Below are 25,199 nucleotides of genomic sequence, written 5' to 3'. Positions count from 1 at the left end.
GGGGAGGGGCAGGAAAATTCCCGACGGAGGACTCAGCACATGCAAAGGCCCAGAGGCAGGAGGGAGCGTGGCCCTCTGAGGACCCGGAGGGCAGGGTCTCCAAGCAAACGCACGGCCCCTCGGCAGCGGGCACCCAGGGCACGTCTAGAGAACGCCCGCGGCCCCGAGAGCTTAGAGAACAAGGTTCTGTCGACGTTCCTGATCCCCTTGGATTCGGCAGGCCTCTCGTTGCCTTGGCAACTGAGCTGAGTACCAGCCAGGCCTAGGTGAGTGCTTGCTGTGCATCATCTCACCGCAGCGCCACAAAGAGCTCGGGAATCAGGGACTATTGTTCTCACTGTCGGGATGGGCACCGAGGCCAGGGGAGAGATTCAGTGTCTGCACGGGCTGCTGGAGGGCAGGGCACCTGTGTCCCCTCCCCGAGGCCGCCCTGTGCTGCTCCCTGTGTCCCGGGGGGACGGCATGGCCAGCCCACAGAGTGACTTGCAGGTCCCCCATCCCCTCAGGGCGAGTGGCTCCCGGGCCTAGGCTCACGGCCCCTTCATGGGGTGGCCTCTCACTCCGCTCCTGTCCGGGGCTCTGCACCATGCAGGACGCCCCCCCATACACCCACCCCCCGCAGCACAGCCCCCTAAGGTCTAGGGGCTCGGCCCGGGCTCCCTCCCCCTCCCCTGAGAGCTGCCTGCTGCCCCCACAGCCCCCACATGCCACCTCCTCCGAGAGGACCCCCAGGACTACAGCTGCCGCTCCATGTCGGCCCCCAGCCCCTGCCCCCTTCACGCGTGCACTGAACGTGCACAGTGTCCCCCTTCCGTGAGGATATGGCCTCTGCCGCTGCAGCGGGAGACACAGGAGAAACAGTTCAGGGGAAAGGAGCCGCGGAGCAGCCCGACGCCAGCAGGTGCGGGTCGTTGGCGGGGAAGGGACTCCGGGCAGGTGGACGCAGGCACCGGGCTGTGGACGCGGCCCTCCCGCTCGGGAGCCCGACACTCTCCGCGAGCACAGCCGCCGGTGTGGCCCAGGTCGCCTGGGAGCCCCCGCCAGGTCTGGGGGGCGAGGAAAGCCCCGGGATGGGGATGGGGATGCACGAAGCCAGCGGAGCTGCGGGAGGGCTCTGGGCCCTTCCAGGCCCCCAGGAGGCAAGAGCGGAGGGAGGGAAAGCACAGAGGGTGCACGGGCCCCACCCCAGGGCCCTGCCGCGGTGCAGGAGGGGCTGGATCGGTATGTCGGGTGAAGGCGCAGCCAACAGGGCTGCCCGCAGCTTGATGCAGAGGGAGAGAAAGGGGAAGCGGGTCCAGGGTGACCGCCAGGTTTCCAGTATCCCTTGCACCGTGTGTGCGTGTGCCTGTGTCCACAGGTGCCCTGGCCAGCGAGCTCTGTGGGAGGGGGAGGCTGTCCCCCCTCACCAGGCCACGTGACCAGGCCCCCGGTGTTCCCCGAGCGTGGGTCAGCACGTCCCCGAGCTACCGCTGCGCCTCCCTTGGGCTGCGTGGCTTCTGGGGTAAGAGGCAGGGCCCGTCCTGGCCTGGCCACTTCCTCAGCCTCCAAGAGGCTCTTATCCTCTCACGCCCGACACGTCTAAGGGAGCACGGATCCCAAGGGCCGGGTCAGGCACGAACACCTGCCAGGCCTCGGGAGGCAGGAGCCCTGAGCTCAGCAGCAGGTGCCTCCCCCGCTCCCTGAAACTGGCCCTTCAAGCCCCGGGGGAGTCTGTCACCAGGTCGTGCCCGGTCAAGATAGGCAGGGACCACTGGCCCCTCGACACAGACCAGGAAACCAAAGCCCGAAAGGGGCGGGAGGAGATGCAGGGGCAACCCGATGAGGGCGGCCCCCTCTCCCTATTTGCTTGCAAAACGACAGAAGAGGAAACGAGTAGGGTTCTGCTCACCAGCACGAGCTCTGGGGTCACATAGCCCCGGCCCGGTCCTGAGCTGGCCCGACTGCCAGGCGTGTGTGACCTCGAGCCGTTCCCGGGGATGGGTCTGCCATCTGCAAAGTGGGGACCGCAACACCGTCCATCCTGCAAACCTACTGTGAGACTCACAACACCTGGCACCTGTGAACACCTGGCACAGGGCTCATGGCAGGAGCTTCACCCACCCACCGAAGGCGATATTGTCATCGCCACGGTCACGGGAACAGCCTGTGATGGGGGTTGGTGTGGACCCATCTTCACTCCGTGCGCCACACGGATGGGCGGTGGCCCAGCTCTAACACTTGCCTGGTGTGTGAGCTCCGGGCAATTTGTTCCATCCCTTCAAATCTCAGTTTCCATTTCTGTAAAATGGGAACAACCCAGCTGAGTCCTACGTCACAGGGCCCGGGTACAGCCCCATGGCATCAGGATGGGAACAGGACAGGCATCCCACCCAGGCGATGCTCATTCCCCCCCAGGGAGGTAGCCTCCCGGGCCGGTCCCACCGACAGCGACCAGAGAAAGAGCCCTGTTTTGCTCTTCTCTGACTTCCCCACGCCGACCGCCCCCGGCCTGCGGGCTCCACCTTCCAGGTCTGCGCAGACGTCCTCCCTGACGCCCCCAGGCTGGGCTCCCGCCCCACCTGTATGCACCCATCACCCCACTCCAGTGCCCGGCCAAACTCCACGGTGACAGTCACCTCCTGGCATTTAAAAGACCACCCTAGGGGCACCTGGGTGGCTCGGCGGTTGAGCGCCACCTTCAGCCCAGCGCGTGATCCTGGAGTCCCGGGATCGAGTCCCGTGTCGGGCTCCCTGCATGAAGTCTGCTTCTCCCTCTGCCTGTGTCTCTGCCTCCCTCTCTCTCTCTCTGTCTCTCTCTCTGATGAATAAATAAAATATTTAAAAAATAAATAAATAAAATAAAATAAAATAAAATAAAATAAATGATCACCCTGGGCACACCTGGGTGGCTCCGTCGGGTGAGCATCTGGCTCCTGATTTCAGCTCAGCTCACGATCTCAGGGTCGGGAGATCGAACCCTACATCAGGCTCCCTGCTCAGAGCAGAGTCTGCTTGAGATTCTCTCTCCCCCCCCCGCCTCACCCCTGCTCTAAATAAATAAATAAATAAATAAATAAATAAATAAAATATTTTTTTAAAAAAAGTAAAATAAAAGATCACCCCGAGGATGATGCATTAGGAAGAACGGAAGCTTAGGGGTGGAGTGAGGAGACACAGCTAAACCCCAGAACCCCACACAGGGCGCAGCACAAAGTACGGACTCAGTACAACAGGGGTGAACAGACGCGTGGATGGTTGAGTGTCTGCGAGGAAGGAAGGAAGAGGCGGAAGGCAGGAGGAAGAGGAAAGAAGGGAAGGGTCTTGGCACCGCCACCCCCTTCCTCTCTCACCCGCACGTGCTCCTCTTCCACCCAGTTCTGAGCCTTCGTCTGCAGAGCAAACGTGCGGTGCCGGCCGTCACCTGACATCACTTCCTATCAAGGAGTCAACCAAGGAGAAGCGGGACTGACCCCAGAGCGGAGGCATTTTAAACAGCAGCCCTGTTTCCTGACAATTCACCTGGATGAAGCTCATTCTCCGTTTACTCTTCCAGGGGACAGGGAAGGGAAAAGAGAAATGAGCAATTTATTTTCTTATTTAAATGTGTCACGGAGATAAGCAGCCCAGAGGACCAATGTCTCAGTAACGTCTCTGCATCTGGACAGGGGCTTGGAGGAGCTTCCAAGGCTGGCTGGCATCTCCTGTCCCCTGGAGCCTTCCACAGGCCAGCAGACCTCGCCCATCAGCGGCCACATTCCCGAAGCCACCTCGTCCCCCCAGCGTCCCGGTCGTGAGGCTGACACCCCCGTTTCTCCCTTTGACCCCTCCTGTCTTCCGCGCACTTCGTTGCAAGCTTGAGCGGGAGATGTGGGGGGGAGGGCGCAGAGCGGGACCCGGACAAGGTGGGTGCTCCCCGCCTGGGCTTCCCGGACCCCCACGGCTCTTCAAAGGCAGCCCCGAGAGGGTCTGGGAGCTACTGTCAGGATCGCAGAGACCTAACAGGGGCAGTGCCTGTCCCCCGTGGAAATGGCCCAGGCCAGACACATGCCGAGCACGCCTGGGCTGCAACTCGTCAGTCGCCCTCAGTGAGGTCACACTGGCCTTGTCCCGCGGGCGGCCAGGGAGCCCCGTGGGAGGCGGAATCCACAAGATCGGACCGTGCGGGGAGAATCTAAGGTGATCCCTGGATGTCCAGCTTAGGACGGTCCACGGGGAGCGTGGCCGTTTGCAGGGGCGGGACGCCCAGGAGCAGGGGCTGGTGAGCATGCAGGGCTGCTGGGGGCGGGGAGGGGCGGGCCCGTCAGCGCAGGTGCGTGCTGCTGGGTCTGGATTCCCGCGTGTGCGAGGCAGGGCCCACCACCCCTGGGTAGAGTGTGCACGGCAGCACAGGAGGAGGAGATGTGGGATGGGCGGGGGGGGGGGGGGCTGCGGGCAGAGGGCGTGAGAGCCACCTCAGGCAGGGAGGGGGTCCTGGTGGGCGTCAGCTGCCGAACAGGGGAGGCACAGACGGAGGGTCAGGGCAGCTGCGCCTGACGGACACCGAGACCTGGGGAGGAGGAGGCCGAGGGGCGCCGTGGGCTGACGCGCTGGGCCCAAGCGGGGCGGGTGGGACCCAGGTGACAGGTGCCAAGAAACGGGCCAGCAGACACCCTCCCCATGGGAGACGGTGACAGCCCTCGGGGTGAAGAGCCAGGGAAGGGTGTTGTTTAGATGCTTAAGATGAAAGCAAAGCGCGTTTAGGGGCCCGTGGGGAGCAGGAAGGCCGAGGACAGCCACGCGGGGCCGGGGGCGCTCCCCCCCAAGTCGGCCGTGAGGTTTCCTTCAATGACAAGGGGGAAACACGGCTGCTCAGGACAGCGCGTGGGCCAGACGGCCCCAGCGGTGACAGTGACTCCGGATGGAGCCGATGGTTCAAAGGGGCACAGAGCCCGGGACAGATCCCCCCACCCCCCACCCCTGGGCGTGCACTGAGTGGCCCAGGCAGCAGGTGTGGGACGGAGAGGAAGGGCCGGAGTAAGGTGGGTCAGGTGAACTTCCGGGGCCCCAGGCTGAGGCCCGGGGACGCTGAGGGTGTCAGACACACAGCGGGTCCCCACCACCCTAGCCGACCCCGATCCTACGACCCTGCAGTTCATTTTTTACTACGAAGCATTAACGGTGAACACTTTTCAAAACTATTTAATTCTTTTTTTAAAAAAATATTTTATTTATTTATTCGTGAGAGAGGCAGAGACACAGGCAGAGGGAGAAGCAGGCTCTATGCAGGGAGCCCGACTCGGGACTCGATCCCGGGACCCCGGGGTCACACCCTGGGCTGAAGGCAGGTGCTTAACCACTGAGCCGCCCAGATGTCCCTGAAACCATTCAATTCTACCAACAGCAGCGACACAACCTTCCTGCGACGCAGGCTGATGCAGACAGGCCGTCCCCCTGCCCCGCGTCAACAACGGCCACCACGCCAGGCCGCAGCCTCCCCGCGGCCCTTCACCTGGAGGATCTGCCTAGGCCGATGCAGCAACGCAACCCGGAAACGAAGACCTCGCTGCATCTTTGCTGCTGCAAAAGCCACTTCCAGGGGCACCCGGGGGCTCAGTCGGTGAAGCGTCTGCCCTCGGCTCCAACCACCATCCTGGGGTCCTGGAATCGAGCCCCGCGTTGGGCTGCCCGCTCAGCAAGAGTCTACTCTCTCTCTCTGCCCCTCCCCACTGCCCATTCTCCGTCAAATACATAAATAAAAACCTTTTTAAAAAAATAATAGAAAGTAGCTTCCAGGGTGTTTAGTTTTTTTCTGATAAGCACGTGATGCGCATTCGGTCGCTGGACAAATGTGGACTGAGCGTCTGCGGTGCTCCAGGCGCTGCCCTTGGGGCTGGGGGCACTGGAGGGCCAGTAAAGCAACCCAAACGGGGCCTGTGGGGCGTGGACTTCGGGGGGCACGGGGCAGGAGGGCTGTGTGCCCAGAGCCAGGTCCCTTTTGCAGATGAAGGCGCATGCAGGCATCCCCGGGGGTCAGGCTTTGCCTCCTCTTCCGAATGCAAAGGCACCGAGGCCCGAGGAGCGCCAGGGCTGCGGTGCTGGACTTCCTCCAAAGTCCGCACTGAGAAAGCGTGTCCCCTAGAGCTTCTCAGCATCTCGGGCTCAGGAATCACCTGGATCTCATTAAAAGGCGCTCCCGATGCCGTAGGTGGACGGCAAGGCCTAAGAGGCTGCACATCTCAGAAGCTTCCTGGCCGGGCCTTGGACCACACCCGGGACACCAAGGGCCTGCTGCTCCCCAGGCTCCCCTGATCATGAGCCAGTCTCCTCCCAGGGCTGATTTAATGGTCCTGACCCCACAAACGAACGCCTCCCCGGGCCTCCCAGAGTCTTCGTTTACTGGCCCTTGGCCTCGGTCTCCGTGCTGAGTTCCGGGCCCCTCACGGGGATGGCGGAGGCTCCAAGAGTCGCTCGGCTGAGCCAGGGCCGCCTCCCTGAGGACGGAGTCCAGCCCCAGCCAGGAAGCCGAGAGGGCTGGGACCTGGACTGCGTGGCCCCACTCAGCACTTCCTCCAGAAGCCCACCGTGACTGCACCCAAACCCCAGCCCCGCCCCGGGCGCTGCCCCCACCGGTGACCTGCCCACGGCCCTGCTCTCTGAACTGCCAGCGGCCTCCCACCAAGGCCTGAGCAAAATGGCATCTCGGCGCTTTGCGTCTGCCCTTTGGTGAGTATTAAATCTGGAATAATGGGAATTAGTACACAGAGGGAGTGGAGGATAAGCCTCCCCTGACCGCCCTGGCTTCTCACCTGACAAACCGGGGTGCGGAGGGGCGGGGGAGAAGGCTGCTTGGCTCAGGAGCTCCAGGCTGCCAGGCCAACCCTCACCCACAGGCTCTTTGTTCAGTGGGTTGAGCAGTTTGGGGAGGGAAATACCTGCTGCAGGGCTTCCTGCCTCCTCTAATCCCACAGCAGGAACCCGGCTACCTGTGGGGGCGGGGCTGGGAGCAGCCCTGGGACTTGATGGACAAGTGCTCAGGCAGTGGGGGCCAGAGTCCCCCAACCAGGAGATGACGAACCGGGCAGCTAAGACAAATCCGCACTAGCATTCTTTCCTGCAACTCCTGCAAAAGTGACCTTTGCAAAACATCCCGAGACAAAACAATTACCCATAAAACACGGGTCCCTCTTGGCCCGTAGGCAGGCTAAGGCAGGGTCAGTGGGTGGGGTCAGGGCCCAGTGGGGAGGCTGGGCTTCTGGAGGAAGCACCCAGAGTGGGGCCAAGGAATCCAGGTCCCAGCCCTCTCACCGTCCTGGCAGGAGCGGGATGGGGGTCCCCCGGGGGGGTCAGGGGGTTGGGGGGCAGCCCTAGCTCAGCAGAGGGCCTTAGTGTCCAAACATCAGCCCAAAAGACCATCAACACGTGAACAATGACCCAGTGGGCAGACAGGTGCAGGCCCAAAGCCCCGACTAGCACATCTTAGCAGCCCGCGCACGGGAGGCCCACACTCAGGGTAGTTCTGCCAAAGGGCTCACAAAAACCCCTGCACTTAGAAACCCCGAGGGCAACCCCATCGGGGCCCCCTTTACTCTCGGGATCGCTCACAGCTGCCCACCACTCTTCATCGGGTCACCCCTTCATCCCTCAGTGCAGTGGGACCAAGGACCTTGGGGCTAAGGGACCAGAATTCCTATAACAGCCTCAGTTCCTGGCTTCCTCTGCTGGATCCCGGGCGCCCCTCAAGAGCCGGGGCATAGCAAGATGAGCAGGCCTGGGTGATTGAAGGCCTAAGACCTGGGGAGCTGTTTGCCTGAGAAGTTTGCAGAGGGACCTCAAATGCATCATCATCATGATCATCATCATCATCGGAACTCGTAGGGGTGCAGGCTGCACCTGCGGCTCTAGCACAGAGGACCCGGGGAGGGAGGGAGGGAGGGCCCGGGACTCTCTGCAGGGACTAAACCTGCTGCCCCATCAGGCCGGAATCAGACCAGCCGTGAGGTCTGGGCGAGGAGCCCCACCTCCCTCCACCGTCCTCAACAGCAAACCGCTGACTTCCAGGAGCACCAGTTTTAGGGAGAGGACACCCAGCTCTCCCCCTGGGGCCCAAAGTTCCCAAAAGGACACAGACAGTGGTGCCGCTGGAGCCGAAGGCAAACCAGGGCCCCCGCGCAACTGGCCGCTTGCAGCCTCTGCACAGGCCCCCGCCCCCCCCCCGGCTGCCTGCCCCAGATCCGGGGCACCCAGGGACCTGCGCTCACCCCTGGGGGAGAGGGGGAGGCCGCAGGAGTGAAACGGCCAGCGGATGTGTGAGTGGACACGAGGTGCTGCTGTCACGGAGGCGGGATTAGCAGCCCAGGGTTCAGGGACTCCCGGCCTCTGGGAAGGTGGGAAATGGGCAGGGTGGGGTACACACGGAACCTCTTTCAGACTCCACGCCTTGCTCCCCTCCACCAAGAGCTCTCGGGGCGCCCAGGCCGTGTGTCCCCGGAGCCTCTTCACCTGCTCCTCGCCCTCCACCCTGCACGACCTGCTCCAGGAGCCCTCCCGGCCCCAGTGTTTTGTCTACCTCTGGCAAAATGCATGTAGCAGAGCGGTTACCATGTTGACCCCCTTGGGGCACAGCTGGTGGCATCCCTGCACCTCCTCCAGGACCCCTCATCTCGCAAACCCGAAACTCTGTACCCACTAAACACTCTCCCAGCCCCCTCGGCCCCACAACCCCCCTCCGACGTTCCGTCTCTACAGACTAACTCTGTACCTCGTCCAAGTGGAATCCTGCAGTATTGGTCCTTCTGTGACAGGCTGACTTCACTTCGTGTAATGTCTTTAAGGGCCATTCATGCTGCAGCGAATACAATCTCCTTGCTTTTTTTCTTAAATATTTTATTTATTTATTCATGAGAGACCCAGAGAGAGAGGCAGAGACACAGGCAGAGGGAGAAGCAGGCTCCATGCAGGGAGCCGACGCGGGACTCGATCCCGGGACCCTGGGGTCACACCCTGGGCTGAAGGCAGGTGCTTAACCACTGAGCCACCCAGGCGTCCTGCAATTTCCTTGCTTTTTGAGGCTGAATAATATTCCACTGAGTGAGTCTATACCACATCCGGTTTATCCACTTATCTGCTGACAGACCTTTGGGTTGCTTCCACTTTTTGGAAACTGAATAAATGTGGCTATGAGCATGTTTGTCGTAGCCTCTCTTTTGTAGGCTCATTCGTGAAGTTTGCCTACGTGCCCAGAGCATCCAAGAGCTCGGGTGCAGCAGACCCTCTAGCACCTCGCTGAAGCGCCCAGGAAACCCTCACACCCTCTAAGCGTGGAAGGCATTCAGTAAATCCTACTTTAGCTGACACCTTCAGAAAGCACAGGGCTTTGAGCCAGAAAATGGACCTTTTGCAAGATCCAGGAGCCCCGTATGGACAGGAAGGCTCTGGAAATGCTCAGAGCCTTCCATACAGAGAGCAGGTCCTAGGAGCGTGTGGACCTGGTGGGGGGGCGCCTGGGAACCGGCATTGCCCCGGCTCACCAGCGTCCCCACGTGTCTCAACATCTGCCTTTCCGCAAAACACTGATAGATCTGGGGATCCCTGGGTGGCTCAGGGGTCTGGCGCCTGCCTTTGGCCCAGGGCATGATCCTGGAGTCCCAGGATCGAGTCCCGCATAGGGCTCCCTGCATGGAGCCTGCTTCTCCCTCCGCCTGTGTCTCTGCCTCTCTCTCTCTCTCTCTATCATAAATAAATAAATAAATAAATAAATCTTTAAAAAAAAAAAACAAAAAACAAAAAAACCACTGATAGATCCGACCAAATAACCTGAAGTGTTTCCGTCCAAAGAAAAACGCCATAAACAACACAGATGGATGAAAGACTGGGAGAAGTTACTTGTAAGCTCTAAAGTCGACAGCGGGTAATAAGACCTGGACTGTAGAGAGAGCTTCTGCAGGTTGACCAGAAGTGGTCCTAAATCAACACAAGAAGCTCTATTTAAAGGCAGGCAAAGGATAATAGAAAATTTGCAAAGAGAGAAGCTCAGACTCCTAACAAGCATATAAAGGACCCCTCCCCCGCCCCGAACTGACCAGGAATCAGAGAAATGCAAATGAAAACAATGAGATTGCACTTGAATCTCAAGAATGGCGAAGATTAGAAAGATGGATAATACCAGGTACTGGTGATGACATGGGGAGATGGAAACCCTCGTATGCTCTTGGGGGACCTGGGCCCTGACTCTGCCTTTCGGGAAAACACCACAGCAGAACACAGAAAATTAACCTATTAACTTAAGGATCCTAATTCCCCCTTTTAGGTGAGCCCCCTGTCACTCTCACGCAGGGCCCCAAAAGCATGAATGAGGGTGTTCTTCAGAGTTTCACATGTGGCCAGGAGCTGGAGCGGCGCCAGGAGTCTCTCCCCGGGTGGGGGGGGGGGTGTTAGGGGCGGGATTCCCTGGAATGTGATGGATGCGACACTCTGGACAGCACCGTCACGAGAAACCACAAACCAGACAAACAGGAGCGGGGCCAGATCTTTCAAATGCAGCGTTGAGTCAGGAAGAAACTGCACGAAACGTGTAGCTCCCCATCATCTATGTAAATAAAAAGTGAATCACACGCACAAACAGCCCTATAAGTATTATAAGGATCCGGGCATATTTAGGACGTCTATCAGCCCCGGCAGAGTGGGCGCGGACGGAGGGATGCAGTCATGCTTTGGGATTGAAGATAAAGGGGACGAAAACATGTAAAATGAAACCAGAGAGGAGCCTTGCACTGACCGAGGAGCCCAGGGTATCGTGGTCTGAGGGGTGGGATCAATTCAATGCTGTGCACCTGAGCTCAAAGCAAACAAAAAGGCCAATAAAACATTGGCAGGTTGAATTTAAATTAAAAAAAAAAAAGAAGGCACCAAATTAAAAACACCTGTGTTTTTCCACGTGACTCGGGAAAGCTCCGTCTCTAACATTTTCCTCTTTCCGTGTTCCCTGGAACAAAATGTCAGAGGAGATGTGAGTCCCGGGGGCCCTGGAACAGAAGGAATGTTCATCTCGCTAGAGTTAAAAGGCCTCAATGCAGAGCTTGTCCCCCGGATGAATGTGCTAGTGAGGGAGAGGCCTGGGCAACCAACAGGCGGTCTCAGGATGACCGCTCGTGCCCTCCCTGCCGACTTCCCCTGAGCAGCCACGCAGGCTATCGGACTGTGGCCGAAGAGGCCAGGCCGCCCAGCAAACCCAGCCTTCTCCACGCACCCCCTCCGGACGCGGGTGGCCTCCAGGGACAGCGGGCTCTGCGCCCCTGGAGAGCCGAGCCAGCCGGGCCACCGCACAGGGCCTCCCACTGGACGCGGCTGAGCCTGGTGGCCCGCCCTGGAATCTCTAGGCCCTTGTCGTTTGTTTTGTTCACTCAAAAGCTTCTGAGTCCAGCAGGACGTAGCCCCGGCGGGCAACAGGATGCAACAGGTAAGGAAGAGGAAATGCTCACGCTCACGGAGGTTGCAGAGGCGACTCGTCGCCTGCCCCCCACGCCAGACGTCAAGGCCCGCATCACACAGGGGAACATCCCTGTCCCTGTGGGGTCAGCCCGCCTGGGGCTGCTCGGATGACAAGGGCCAGCAGGGCAGGGCCCCCGGGGCCCCGCCAGGAGGAGCTGTTTTCAGGCTTGGGACTCTTTCTCGGGGACTGAAAATGAATCATCCCACAGTCTCACCTCCTTCCCATTGCCAAGGAACGTGCCGGAAGCCCACACAAGCCTCACCCAATCTCTCGGCCTCTCTCCACACTCAACCCCCGTCCCAGAAGCCACGGGGAGGAGCCGGCGAGGGTCAGCAGGTGTAGGCGAGAGCGGGGGCGCCCAGCAGCCCCCCTGCCCGCGGCTGAGTCCTCCCTCCCACACCTGCGCATCCCACAGAAGCCCCCGGGAGCCTTTCCAAGGTCTCCTCTCCCTCCCTTTCAACCCGAATCCGTCACATTCACTCGCTTTCCATTCAATAGATGTGGCTGCTTCGTAATGGAATTTAGGTGATTTCCAGCCTGAGAACCCAGAAGGTGGACACATCGAGTTTTGAGGTCCCTGGATTATAATTGCACTTAATTGAGTATAAATTAGAAATTGGCGGGGATCCCTGGGTGGCGCAGCGGTTTGGCGCTTGCCTTTGGCCCAGGGCGCGATCCTGGAGGCCCAGGATTGAATCCCACATCGGGCTCCCGGTGCATGGAGCCTGCTTCTCCCTCTGCCTGTGTCTCTGCCTCTCTCTCTCTCTCTGTGACTATCATAAGTAAATAAAAATTAAAAAAATTTTTTTTTTAAAAAATTAGAAATTGGCTAATTGTGCGATGCGGGACCCCTGTGCTTGGCTCCAGACCCCGGGGGAGATGCTCAAATGAATTCCTAAGGGTTATCTTGATGCTGTCAGTAATTTGACCATATATACCTTATTTCTGGCATCATAGAAGTTCCTTATAGTCAAGACTTCCAAGAGTAGGATGGGCATCCTCATAGACATCGGTTCAGTTTATAAACGTCCTGACGTTTTACAGAAACAAAGTAGGTGGGGAGTAAAAGGCAGTTCCCAGTGGGGAGACACCTCAGAAGAGGGGTGCCATGGAGATGAAGCCCTGAGCCACTGAGGAGGTCGTCTGTTGTGGGTACAGCCACCCCACCCACTTAGGGAGGACACGGTGCCCTCCTCCCGCACTGGGCTGCACGGGGCTCCTGCCATGATTGCCTGTAAACCTCGAATGTCCCAGTATCCCATGCATCCACCCAACTCAAACTGTCCCAACATGTTCCAACTCAGCCCCACCTCACCCCATCCCACCAGCACACATTCACCCCCACTCCACCAAACCCCAACTTTCCCATTTCACCCCACCCAAACTCCACCCATCCTGTCCCACCCCATTCCACCCCAATCCATTCTGACTCATTCCCACCCCATCTCACCAGTCGATCCCAGGGAACGCTCTATCTCCCGCCCTCTCAATCCCACCCCAACCATTGTATTTCACTCAACCCTATTCCCTTCCATTCCACCACCCCAATCCATCGATCTATCCCATCCCAATACCCCCCAGAGGCTCCTGATCCTACCCCAGCTCACTCCTTCCTACTTAGTCTGAGTCCATCTCAAACGATTCCATTTCTTCAATCCCAAGCCACGGTCTTCCCTTATGTTCCCTCCCTCCCGTGCCCTGCTTTGTCAAAGCTCTCATCCGTGGTCGCACACAGGGTGAGACCATTCTTCAGGCGACCTGAAGCCACCTGGGAAAAGCCAAAGGGTCTCCCCCAAACATCTAACAGTTAAACGTGTAGGTGAGTGGGAGCGGAGGGAAAAGGCCAGGATGTCATCTTTAAAGGGGGCCTATGCAAAGACAGTCCAGGGGACCGAGCTCTCAAGAGCCCGGAAAGAAACCCAATGAGTCGCCTTTGTCTCCCTTAACTTCCAAGAGCCAGGAAGGAGCTCGAAGAACCTCATCACCGTTTTCAAGCTGAGAAAACTGCACATTTTTGCAGAGCCTACTACCCTGGGCTTTCTGTGGGGCCACGGGAGAGCCAGGGTCTTCTGGTCGAAGCCGGTGAACCCAAGGACTCTGGAATAACCCCCCACGTTCAGGTTCACCCAGATGTTTCCCCGTTGTTGTGGAACATCTCCGCAGCAGGTGGCGGGGAGAGGTTGGGAGGCCATACCGGGCTCTCAAGGGGCCACTCCCCAGGGAGACGTTGTGCAACCTGCAGGGGGGGGGGGCAAGAAGACCCTCCCCCTTCCCCCCTGTGCAAAGGGGAGTGAAGGGGTTGACAGGGTTGGGACAGGTACTTAGGGGGGCACTTTCAAAGGGAAGAACAGAGAGAAAAGTCTCTTGAAGCAGCTCAGGGGACCGGCAGGAGAGCCTACTGGGGCACTCGGTCGGGACGGGTGTTTGGGACCAGCAGAGCGAGGATGCACAGAGCACGGTCGCTTGAGGCGCTGAAGTCTGGGGTCCGGGGCTCAAGGACCAACAGCAGTGCAGCATCACTTGGAGGGGGAGCAGCCCGGGGGTGGGGAGGGCAGGCAGCCTGGGCAGAGGATTCCCAGGGCGTGACATCAGCCGGGTCCCCTTAGAAGTCAGACGACAGTGCGGTTACAAGTAAAGGATTTAGAGTTGGACAAACTGGCTCGAGCCCTGCCTTGGCCATCGACTTGTGTGTCCGCTTACGTAGCTTCCTGGAGCCTAATTCTTCCTGTACAAAATGGGGAGGATAATGGTTAATAGGACCAAGGGCTTGGGATGGTGCCGGCACATGGTGGGGACTCAGTGACCCCACCGGCCATTCGTGTCACTCCCCTGGGTGCCTCGGGGGCACCTGGGGGGCCGAGTCCTCTACCCTCAGGGGTCCTGCTGCAGCCCCAGCTCCCACTACAAGGGCACAGTGGCTGGGCCGTCGGGTGCAGCTCCGATTCTAGTCTTTCCCCCGACACAGGAATGACTTGCCCCTTGTCCAAGTGAGGAACCGGAGCCTCAGAGGGGTCTGCAGATGGACCAGTTCTCCACAAGGAACATCTGGCTCTGCTGGGCAGTCCGACTCCCTCAACCCTGCTGGCAGGAAAACGATGAGGAGGCGGAAGCGGGTCACGTGCACGCGTCAAGGTGGTGCTGCCCAAGCCACCTGCTGGACTCTTCTGGACAAACCCAAATCCTGCCATCTAAGATCCCGCGATCTGGTTGTCCCTTCCCCTTGCACACGATTCCAGCCTCACCTGCCAGCCCGAGACATGGCCAACACCGTCAGCGTTGGTCAGCTTCTTTCTTGAAAACCATAAGCTTGCAGCTCGATTGCAAATGAAAATTCAAATCATACACTGGTGACCAGGCGCTTAAATACCTTTCCTTTGGGGGCGTGGGGAAGAGCTGTATCTAGGAGCTTGTGCATCGGTTCTGAAAGCTGAGGAGCCATCCTACCCATCTGTGACATTTACTTCTGGGGGGGAGCAACCGGGGACCAGGCGTGTTTGTTGCCTCTGGCTGTCCTGACTGCTAAAACTCTTCATTCGGCCTTATCTGCCCCTGGAAAACCACCCAAGAATAAAATATATACGTTTAAAAACCATTCGCCAATTTAACAACCAACCATCAGGGCCTAATTCTATGCTAGGTCCTGAGCCGGGTGCTGGGGATACCTGGAGACATACAGTCGCACTGTCCCTGTCTTCAGGAAGTTCACAGTTCAGCACGTGAGGCAAAGAAATAAATCCCTTAAATATAATCCAATTAGTCCCGTAATGGAACCCCCGGTTCGGTCAGTGCTCTGGTCTGCAAGAGACTTCTAGAAACAAGCACTTCGGGAGCAAGCAAAGCAGGAAGAATTAAAAACAAGTCATAATTTGGTATTTGATTTCTTTAAAAAAAAAAAAAGCAATGACATGGTTAGCACAGGAAACATCAGAACTTTGCTGGAATTCCTTATATCTACAGGTCGATATTGCTTTTAATTTTGCATTACCCAGTAAGCACGCGGAGGCACACCAGTGCCGCCCGTGCCTCTGAACCCTGAGAAGAGTGGCGATGTGTCATAACCATGGAGGGCACGCGCTGGACGGCCCCCCGACAGGGAAGCATTGAAGGCGTGATGTGAAGGCTTCTGGGCTGGGTAACTGGGGGAACCACCAGCCTACACGGGGAATACTGGAGCTCAGGAAAGGAGCTAATGAGTTTGCTTTGGAAGGGAACCATCTAGGTGAAGATATCCAAGAATCCGCTGGATATACGGGCTGTCTAGGGGAGCCAATAGATATATCAGGAGAAGCGTCTTGGCAGAAGACATCTGTCTGGAAGCTTCAGAATGTGGTGGTGGAAGGGATGGGCCCGGATGAGCTCACCCACTAAGTGGTGACAGGAAGTGAGGAAAGCCACGAGGAATAGGAGGCTGCAGGAGGGGAAGAAGTGCTACTACCAGAGGCTGGGAAGGAACAGCCAAGAGGTAGGAGAGAAACCAGCAAAGCACAGCATCCCGAGGCCCGAGGGAGACTTTGGGAAAGGGGCAACCCCAAGTGGTTCCAAGTCGCAGAGAGGGAGAGGAAGGTAGACACAAACTCGACAATCAGGACGGTCCCTAGGGATCCTTCCTAGAGAGATCCAGTCCTGGGGACAGAAGGCCGCCTGCAGGGAGCCACCAGGAGCAAGTGAGTAGAGGGCCCTTTGGAAGAAGCTTGTAAAGGCAAACAGAGGGGCGGTGGCTGAAAGGTCAAGGCCATTCGGCTGGTTTTAGAGTGAAGAGGAGGCTGTTTGTAGCCAAGGGGACCCAGAAGGAGGGAGACAGACTGAGTCACCGTTAGTAGAGGAGGTGACTGATGGGAAGTGTCTGTGGAGGCCAGAGCCAGGGGCAGGTGGGAGGCGGGGCCCACACGGAAGGGTTGGGGTCCCAGGGAAAGGGCGGTGAGGAAGCTCCCCCTTCCCCATCCCTTCTTCCTCTTATTCTGTCATCACTGGTCCAAGGAGGGGAAACAGCACGGCCCTGAGCGTCTTTTAAAGTCAACCGTGTAAAGAGAACACAAAATGAACGTGCCTCTGTCTAGAGTGCTGAACCCCACGGTCATCTGTCACCAAGTCCATTTCCAAACCTCTGCCACTTGCAAGGCCAAGCGGCACATCTACATGTGGGAAAGGCTTAAAAGGCCAAGCCCTGGAAGCCGAGCCGGGGAGCCCCGCGCCCCCTCCCCCACAACATTCACGGCCCCCCCACCGCCGCAGCCAACTGCTCCACTGACCACAGAGCTTGAGGCCAGTGGACGTCTACAGGGCAGGATTCCAGCTCCGCCCAGCAGTGTGCAAGCTCCGGTGAGCCGGTCTTTTTCATTCCCCGGGGGCATGACGTGCCCAGGGGACAGAGGGACAGATCTAGCCCGAAAAACAGCTGGGTCACAGCACAGCTGGTCTGTATGGGCTGAGCCAGAGCACGGGCCACACCTGGACGACCGGGTGGAGCCCTGACGGTCCCCGTCCCACCTGCCATCCCCCCACCGCCCGGGGCGGCAAGTCTGGGTGACCTGCGACTGGTGTCGAGCAGCGCAGCCACCCAGTGGGTGTGGGTGTGCGCGAGGCCAACGCTCCGAGGCCAGCGAGCTGCGGGCGCCCCTCTCTGGGTGTCGGCGGCTATGATTCTTAGGAGAACCAAGAAAGTCCTGTCAAGTCGGGATGGGAACGGAGGCTGGCTGGGGTGCCCTCCCCGCTCCGCAGCGCCCACGTCCCCGCCAGGGAGCCGGCCCAGGTCTGCGGGGCTCGGCTCACAGCAGGCTGGCACCCACAGAGGGCGGCCAGGCTCTGGGAAGGGGTGCGCTTTCCAAGAAGGGCGCCCGGGGGCGTGTAGTGGCAGAGGCCAAGCCTCCAGAGCTCCAGTCCGTGGTTTAAAAAACAAAAAAATACAAAACATAACCACCCCCTCCACGGATCCAGCCCGGAGTGTCCAGGCTTGGCAGCAGGTGTTTGGGGTTTTCTCCCCCGCCCCCCCCCCCACCCAGTGTCAGCCTCCCGGTAGAAGGGAAATGCAGCCCCAGGCGTCGCCTGTTGGACCCGTCCCCACCGGGCGGCGGAACTTTCCAGGCGGCGGCTGGGCTGAGCTTGAGAGGGGCGCCGCGGGAGCGAGGAAGGGCACCGGCGCGGCCAGCGGCCCCCACCGGGCCTGGGTCCCCGCGTCCCGGTCCGCGGGCTGCAGCCGCCCGCCGCCAAGTTCCGGGGCGCCCCCCTCCCGGCTCGGTCTGGGGAGCAGGTCCCGCCGCACCCGCTGCAGCAGGGCGCGGGAAAGGGCGCCAGGCCCCCGCCCCCCCACCCCCCCACCGACCCCCGCAAGGCGCGCGTCCCCCTGACCCCCTCCAGGGCGTGCGTCTCCCTGGCACCCCCAGGGCGCACAATCCCCTGGCCCCCCCGCAGGCTGTGCGCTCCCCTGACCCCCCAGCAAGGCGTGCGCCCCCCTGGCCACCTCAGGGCGTGCGCCCCCCTGACTCCTCGCAGGCCCTGCGCCCCCCTGACTCCTCTCAGGCCGTGCGCCCCCCAGCCCCCCTAGCAGGGCGTGCGCCCCCCTGACTCCCCAGCAGGGCGTGCGTCCCCCTGGCCACCCCAGGGCGCGCGCCCCCCTTGACTCCCCGCAGGGCGCACGCTCCTGACCCCCCCAGGGCGTGCGCCCCACTGGCCCCCCGCAGGCCGTGCGCCCCCCCGACCCTCCGCAGGCCGTGGGCCACCCCCCCATCCCCGAGGCCGTGTGTCCCCCATGGCCCCCCAGCAGGGCGCCTGCCCCCCTTGACCCCCCTTCGGGCCCCGCGCCCTGCAGAGGGGGCGCGCGGGGAGGGGCCGGGGCGCGGGCTCCCTCCGCGAGCAGATGGGCGCGGGCACGGAGGGCCGACCCCGCCGCCGCGGACACTGGGGGTGGGGGTGCGCCGCGGCTCTGCGCCCCCAGGCCGGGCGCCCCCCGAATGGGAGGCGGCGGGGGAGGGGGGGCTCCAGGAAAGTTTACCGCGGAAAAGCCTGGCACCCGCGGGGGGGGTGGGGGCCGGAGCCACGGCCCGGCGCCCCCGGCCGCGGGCAGGGCCGCGTGTCTCGCAGGCCCCCGCGGCGCCCGGATCCGGCCAAGTTGCGGCTGGGGCAGGGGGGGCGGCGAGGGCGCGGGGGGCGCGGGCGGAGGCGCGCGGGGGGCGCGGGCGGGGCGCGGCGGGGACTCACCCGCGGCGGCCGAGGCTCCGAGCAGCCCCCAGCCCAGCAGCAGCAGCAGCGGCGGCGGCGGGGGCGGCGGCGGGGGCGCCCACATCCCCGCGGGGCGGCCGCCGCAGCGCCCCAGCTCCCGAGCCCGCGAGCGCGGCATGGCGCGGCCGGGGCGCGGGGGAGGCTCCGCTCGCCGCCGAGGAGAAAGGAGGTCAGGAGAGCTGGGGAGCGCCGGTGCTCGGGAGCGGAGCCCGGGTCCGCGGGAGCCCCGAGCTGCTGCGGCTGGAATGAACCAAGTGTCCGCCGGCCGGGGAGAGGCGCGCCGCGCTCTCGGAAATGACTCGCTCCAATCCCGCTTCGCGGGGTTCGCGCCGGGGGGCGGGGGGGTGAATTATCCCCGGATTAATCACTCCGGAGCCGCTTCCCCGCCGCTCCAAACGCCGGGGGTGGAGGCGCAGCCGAGGAGGCGCTGCCGGGAGGGGGGGGTCCTCTCCGGCGCCACCTCCGCCCCCAGACGAGCCGCAGAGCACAGCGGAGCGGTTGTTTATCCCCGTTGGTTTTACGAGGGACCAGTTTCTTTTAAGTTCAGTCCTCTCGCTTCCGTTTCCAAGATCGCCCGTTAATACGCGCGCCCCCCTCCCCGTGCACACGGGCGCGCACAGACACACGGGGACACGGACGCACACACACTCACACTCACACGCGCGCACACGCCTCTCCCACGTTTGCAAATTGCAATACTGTCTGGGAGAAGGTAACCGGGAAAGGACGCGGCTCCCCGAGTCACGGCTCTCTCGGGAGCTCATCAGGGTGGTGGCGGCTTTGAACTTGCAATCCTGGGGTCAAGGCGGAAGTGCAGGAGCGCCCTTCGCGGCAGCCTCCCCCGCCCCCCGCGTCCCCATCCCCACCCCATCCCCATCCCCACCCCATCCCCACCCCATCCCCATCTCCATCCCCACCCCATCCCCACCCCATCCCCATCCCCACCCCATCCCCATCTCCACCCCATCCCCATCTCCATCCCCACCCTATCCCTATCCCCATCCCCACCCCATCCTCATCCCCACCCCATCCCCACCCTATCCCTATCCCCATCCCCATCAGCATCTCCACCCCACCCCATCCCCATTTCCACCCCATCCCCACCCCATCCCCATCTCCAACCCATCCCCATTTGCATCCTCACCCCATCCCCTTCCCCACCCCATCCCCATCCCCATCCCATCCCCATCCCCATCCCCATCCCGGGAGAAGCGTGTGTGCGCTCACGCCCAGGGTGAAGAATGGGAGGGGGGCGGTGATTGGGCTCGGCGCGCCCCACCCCTACCCTAAGACACAGTCGGGCTGCAGGAGGGAGGGGTGCGTGGGGCAGGGGAGGGTGCCGGAAGGACGATGCAAGAGTTACTTGTACGATCCGTCCTCAAAATTCACCAGGCGGCCCCGCCGCTCCCCCCTCCCCCACGGCGGCCCCAGCAGCCGGGGAGCTGCTCCCAGGCCGCCTGCCCCCGGGCCCACCCCATCCCCCACCCTGCCTCCCCCCTCCGGCTGGGGTCCCCGGGGCCGCCGCCGGGCACGCGGGCTCCTCCGCGGTCTACGCCGCCTGCCCGACTCCGGGGGGAGGGGCGAGCCCCGGGGGGCGAGGGGAAAGGAGGGGAGGGGGGGCGGGGGCCGCTCTGCCCCGGGCGCTGAGCTGGGCGCACCTCCGCGAGTCGGGGGCCCGGGGGTCTGGGGGGCTCCGGCGGGGCCTGAGGATTTCAGGTCTGCAAGGGGGCGCGGGGCGGGGTGGGGGTGGGGTGGGGGCGATGCTCGTTCTCGCTCCCCGCGAAAACTTGCTCGGGAGCCGCGGCCTCGCTCCCCTGCCGCCCATCCCCCAGCCCAACTCGTTCCGGTTTCCCTGCATGAGCTCATCCCACAGCTGGGGAGCCTGCCCGGTGGCCCGGGGGCAGCTCCCTGCGAGTCCGGCCCCACCCCCTGCACACTCCCGGCCCGCCCCTCCCCTCCCGACGCCCTTGCCGGTGCCAAGACGCCCCGAGGCAGCCAGACCAACCCAGTGAAAGGCCTGCTTTATGTCCCCAGGGCGGCGGGGAGGGGGCTCCTCCTCGCTCCCCATTGTCCCGGCCCCCCAAAGACAGGGCTCAGCCAGCCCAGGCTGGCCAGGCCTTCCCAGCAGCCCGGGGAGGACGAGGACTGGCCCTGCGGTGAGCGGGCGACAGCCTTGGGGGGCTCCTGGCCCCTAAGCTTGGGCCCCCCTCCCCTGCCTGCTGGGTCTCCCCCTAGAGAAGAGCTGGTGATGCCCAGCCGATGCCCAGCCGCCCCAGCAGCCCACAGCTGGCCAGGAGAGAGTCTGGGCTGCTCTAGGGTTTGGGGCTCCAGACCACTGCACTGCCCCCACCCCTTCTAGCCCCAGAACTTCCCCAGTGGCTGCAACCCACAGCTGAGCTTTGCCCCTGCGCCTCCCCTGGCAAAAGCAATGTTTGTCATCCTCTTCGGGGGGCTTGGAGGGCAGGGGCGCACTTTTCATCCCTGCAAACGGCCCGGTTACTTCCTCCTCCACCGTTGGTGCCTTTCTGTGATCTATTTGGGTCCACGCGCATCTACTGAGGCCTCCCGGGCTCTGGGCCGTGTGCCAGCCTCTGCCGTGGGCGATGCAGAGATCCACGGTGTGCAGGCCAGCGTGGGAGGATGTGGGGCAGTGGTGGGCGCCCCACACGCGACACACACACACACACACACGCATGCAGTAGTGATCACTGTGACACAAGGGACACACTACAGAGACAAACCAAGACCTTGGTTTGGACTTGGGGGATCGAAAGGCTCACTTAAGGAAGGAAGTAGGATTTTGGCTGGACCCCGAGGCCTGGATAGAGATTTTTGGCAAGATGAAGATTTACTCAACAAATATTTAGTGAGCATCATTACACACTGGACGCCGCGCTGGATAAGGAACATACACCCAGGTGAACAGTCCCCGGCCTAATGAAGGCAAGTGACAGATAAACGCATATAACATTACTAACTAAGGACGCGCTGAAGGAAAAGTTCACGGTGCTCTGAGAAAGAATACGGGGTGGGCGGGGGCAGCGTAACCTAAACAGGCGGTCTGGGCAGGCCTCTCGGGGCGGGGATCTGGATGAAGCAACACAGCCCTGCAGAGAGGTGGGAAAGGGGTTTTCAGAACAGGGGTCATGAGTAGGGTTCTGAAAAGGGACACGGACAGGAGACAGAGTGTGGGGCTGCATCAAGAGGGGGCACCCAGGAGATGAGGGAAGAGGGGAGCAGAGGAACCAGATCACCGGGAGGCACAGGGGATGGTGAGGCGTTTGCTTTTGAGTCTTAGGCCGCGGGAAACACAAGGTGTGTGAGTTCGCCGGGGCTGCCGTGACGAAGTACCGCACGGTGCGGCTTAAACAACAGAAATTCATTTTCTCCTCGTCCTGGAGGCCCGATGTCGGAGACCAAGGTGTCCACACCTTGATGGACACGTGGCTCCTTCTGAGGCCTCCCGCCTTGGCTGGTCCACGGCCTCCTCCATGTCCCTTCACATCGCCCTCCGTGCACGTCCCTGGCCACATCGCCTCTTCTTAGAAGGACGCCAGTCATTGCATTAGGGCCTGATCTCATCTGGACTTGATCGCCTCTTCAAAGCCCTGTGCCCAAATAGGGTCCCATTCTGAGATCCTGGGGGTTAGGACTTCCACATATGCATTTGGGGAAAGAGACACAGATCAACCCACAACAGAAAGTCAGAACTTTTGAAGGTGGGAGAGGAGAAAAGAAAACACAGGCATGATGGTTTGAACATGTACTTAGAGAGCGGGGTGGTAGCACCGAGCCCAGCACGACTGCGTCAGTGGGAGCTACTCTGGGAGGGTGGCTGGCTCTGAATACCAGAGATGTGGATTTTTATCTCCAGGAGGTGGAAGCCAAAGGGCGCGTGTGTGCACGGACGTCCCTGCGGGGACTGGGTGGGAATGAATGGCGGGAAAAGGGAGCCACTTGGAAGGCGACCCCAGCAGTCCTGTGCTGTGGGGACAGGGACAGCTGGAGCCTTGGGGACACCCGCAGGGTGAGGGCTGGGCAGGAGCCCGGGGGATGCTACCTCCCCCCAGCCTAGGAGAATGTGGCTCTCAGCCCAGCCCCCAGGGCCAGCCCCCCACTCGCCCCTTCCACTCTCCCCAGAGCTGCAGGCAGGGCAGGGCGTCTCCACAATATCACGTTGCACAAAAAGCTCAGTGCACTACAGTGACTCGCAAGATAAGCCTGATGTCCAGATAAGATCAGAGCTCCTTTGGGAAGGAAAACAAGACCTGATGCTCTGGAGAATTCCGCAGCAGTAGGGGCTGTGGGCCTGGCCGTCTGCACATTTCCTTCTGACCCAAGGAGAAAATGAAGGAGCTTTCTGAGGCCCAGGGGTGGGGGCCGAGGGGGCAGACAGGAGGCTGTCCCTGAGGGCAGGAGTGGATGGGGCTGCGAGAAGGGCCCCAGAGCAAGGGCTGGGAGAGCTCCGAGGCACAGCCCAGCCCCCGGGGAGATGGGGATTTTAGCTCGAGCAGGACCCTACAGAAGTTAGGGCGTCCCAAGAGCAAGGCTGTCACTGTGGGGACGACACCATCTACTTCTCCCAGAAAGGTGACAGCAGCCCAGCACTGAGGCTGTGGCCTCAGGGATCAGGAGGGAGAAGGGAGCGGGCTGCGGGCTGGGGGCTGAGCTGGGGCCACCACGTTCTGACATTTCTCATGGAAAAAATCTGTCGGTGACCCAAGGAAAGGGACAGCGCTCACGTCCGTGGCGGAACAGGTGGGATTTTTCCTCTGTGCTCAGCAGCCGCACGTGCAGGGCAGGGGCCCCCTGTCTCCTCCGACACCCCTCAGCCCATGTCACCTCTCCCGGGGAGCCGTTCCTAGCCCCCCTCCCCCTGCTGGGGGTCCCCTGCAGCACCCGCCTGCTAGCCGGGTCTCAAAAGTGCACGCTTCCCCGTCCACAGATGCAGCAACTGTTCTCAACCAGGAGCAGTATTGCCCCCCGGGGGGGCAGTTGAGCATGTCTGCGAGATCTCTGGGGTGTCTGGCCTGGAGGGTGTGTGGGCATCTGGGGGCAGAGCCAGGGATGCTGCTGAACATCCTATGATGCCCCGGGAGGTAGATTGCCCCCTACCTCCAGCACTGACTCGGCCAAAAAATGTCAATAATGCTAAGTGTCACTGAGAAGGGGCCACATTTCCCAGGCCCCCTTGTAATTGGGTGAAGAAGTCATGAGACTGTGTCCCCGCCAAAGGAGTGTGAGCACAAGGGGTGTGCGCTGCTCCAAGGCTAATCCCATAGGATCCTCCCATCCTTGCCCCCTCCAGCTGCCGGCTGGTACCGATCGCCTGGGTCCCCCGGGGGTGGCACAGCCACAGGCTGGAGGAAGCCTGGATCTCAAATGGCTGTGTGGAGGAACACCACCACCCATCAGAGACACCAGGGCCAGCCCTGATGTGGGAGCTGCTGGGTAACGGCCCTGAGCCCATGGAAGATGGGGGCAGGCCCCAGCGGCGGGCAGGGCCCTTCCACAGCCCCCCGAGTGGGGCTTCCTTCTGGAGTGGTCGTGGCCTTACTCCTCGCCCGTTCACTGTCCCCATCTCCAGTGCTTCTCTGCGCGCCAGGCTCCACCTGGGTGCTGAGGAAGCAAATAAAGAAGGAGCAAAGAAGAATGAGACATTGTCAGGAGGCCCTGCCCTGGGGGGGCCGAGGGGGGCTTGGTAGTTTACTGGGGAGGGGGATCCACAGCCATTAAACACATGTGGTGGCAGGGAGGAGGGCTCCCCGGGCTCAGCTGAGGGTGACAGGCCTGGGGAGCAAGCAGTGTGGATGAGCGCTGGGAGGAAGATGGCGCTGGTGCCCTCAGGATACTGGCAGCAGGGCCCGAGGGGCAGGGGCCTCCCTCTGCACCCTTCAGGCTCTGTAATGGGCCCACTTTTCCCCCCAGCCTTGGGGGGGAAATGACCTCCTTGGGTCATTTTCTCCTTACTCCCGGGACTGGGAGTTGGCTCCCGCGGGAACCTCCTTCTAAAGGTCTCAGCCCCTAGTGTCTGCGGGGTGGGTGGCATTCTGTCCTCATGGATGTCCCAAGGGGTGCGAGGCCCCAGCTTGCTCACACCAGGACCCCTCTGCCTCTAACTGGTCAGCACACCCGCCTCTGCTTCCCACCTGCACCACCGCGGGCTCCTGAGCCGTAAAGCTGAGCAGCTCACCCTGGACACCTTCGCTCGGCCCCCACCCCCAGGCAGCCCCTAAGTCCTCTAAGTCCTGCCTCTTTAATATCTCCCAGGTCTTGCAGTCTTTCTTTCCAGTTTCTTACGTCAGCCACGTCACAGGTGCCCCCGCCCCGCTCTGCCCTCATTTCACAGCTTCCCCACCTTCCTCTGACATTTCCCCAGGACCTACTGAGTGAAACTCAAGCTCCCTGCCAAAGTCTTCCTAAAAGGGCCTCCATTATCTGCCCCTACCTGCCCCTCTAGCCCCCCCACTCCACCCCATCCCCCACTCCCCCCGCCCACCTCATGCTCTAGCCTTTCAGATGCCCTTGTGCTCTTGAG

The 25,199-nt window shown here is 61.4% G+C and overlaps 1 protein-coding gene across 6 annotated transcripts in view; it reads right to left on the bottom strand.

The window, feature by feature from the left end:
- Positions 1–18,994, bottom strand: part of CSMD2 (CUB and Sushi multiple domains 2) — a 494,027-nt gene extending 475,033 nt beyond the window's left edge. For 5 of the 6 annotated variants that reach the window (XM_072723908.1, XM_072723910.1, XM_072723913.1 and 2 more), the window contains exon 1: positions 18,641–18,880. In XM_072723908.1, the coding sequence (XP_072580009.1) occupies positions 18,641–18,779 (139 nt within the window). In that variant the 5' untranslated portion in view covers positions 18,780–18,880. Of the gene's footprint in view, positions 1–18,640 lie in introns of all 6 variants that reach the window. The other variant, XM_072723914.1, reaches the window with a different exon arrangement.
- Between the last annotated feature and the right edge of the window lie 6,205 nt (positions 18,995–25,199).

The sequence above is a fragment of the Vulpes vulpes genome, chromosome 10, assembly GCF_048418805.1.
Source record: "Vulpes vulpes isolate BD-2025 chromosome 10, VulVul3, whole genome shotgun sequence".
NCBI lineage: Eukaryota > Metazoa > Chordata > Mammalia > Carnivora > Canidae > Vulpes > Vulpes vulpes.
This window is presented reverse-complemented; position numbering and strand designations above follow the sequence as displayed.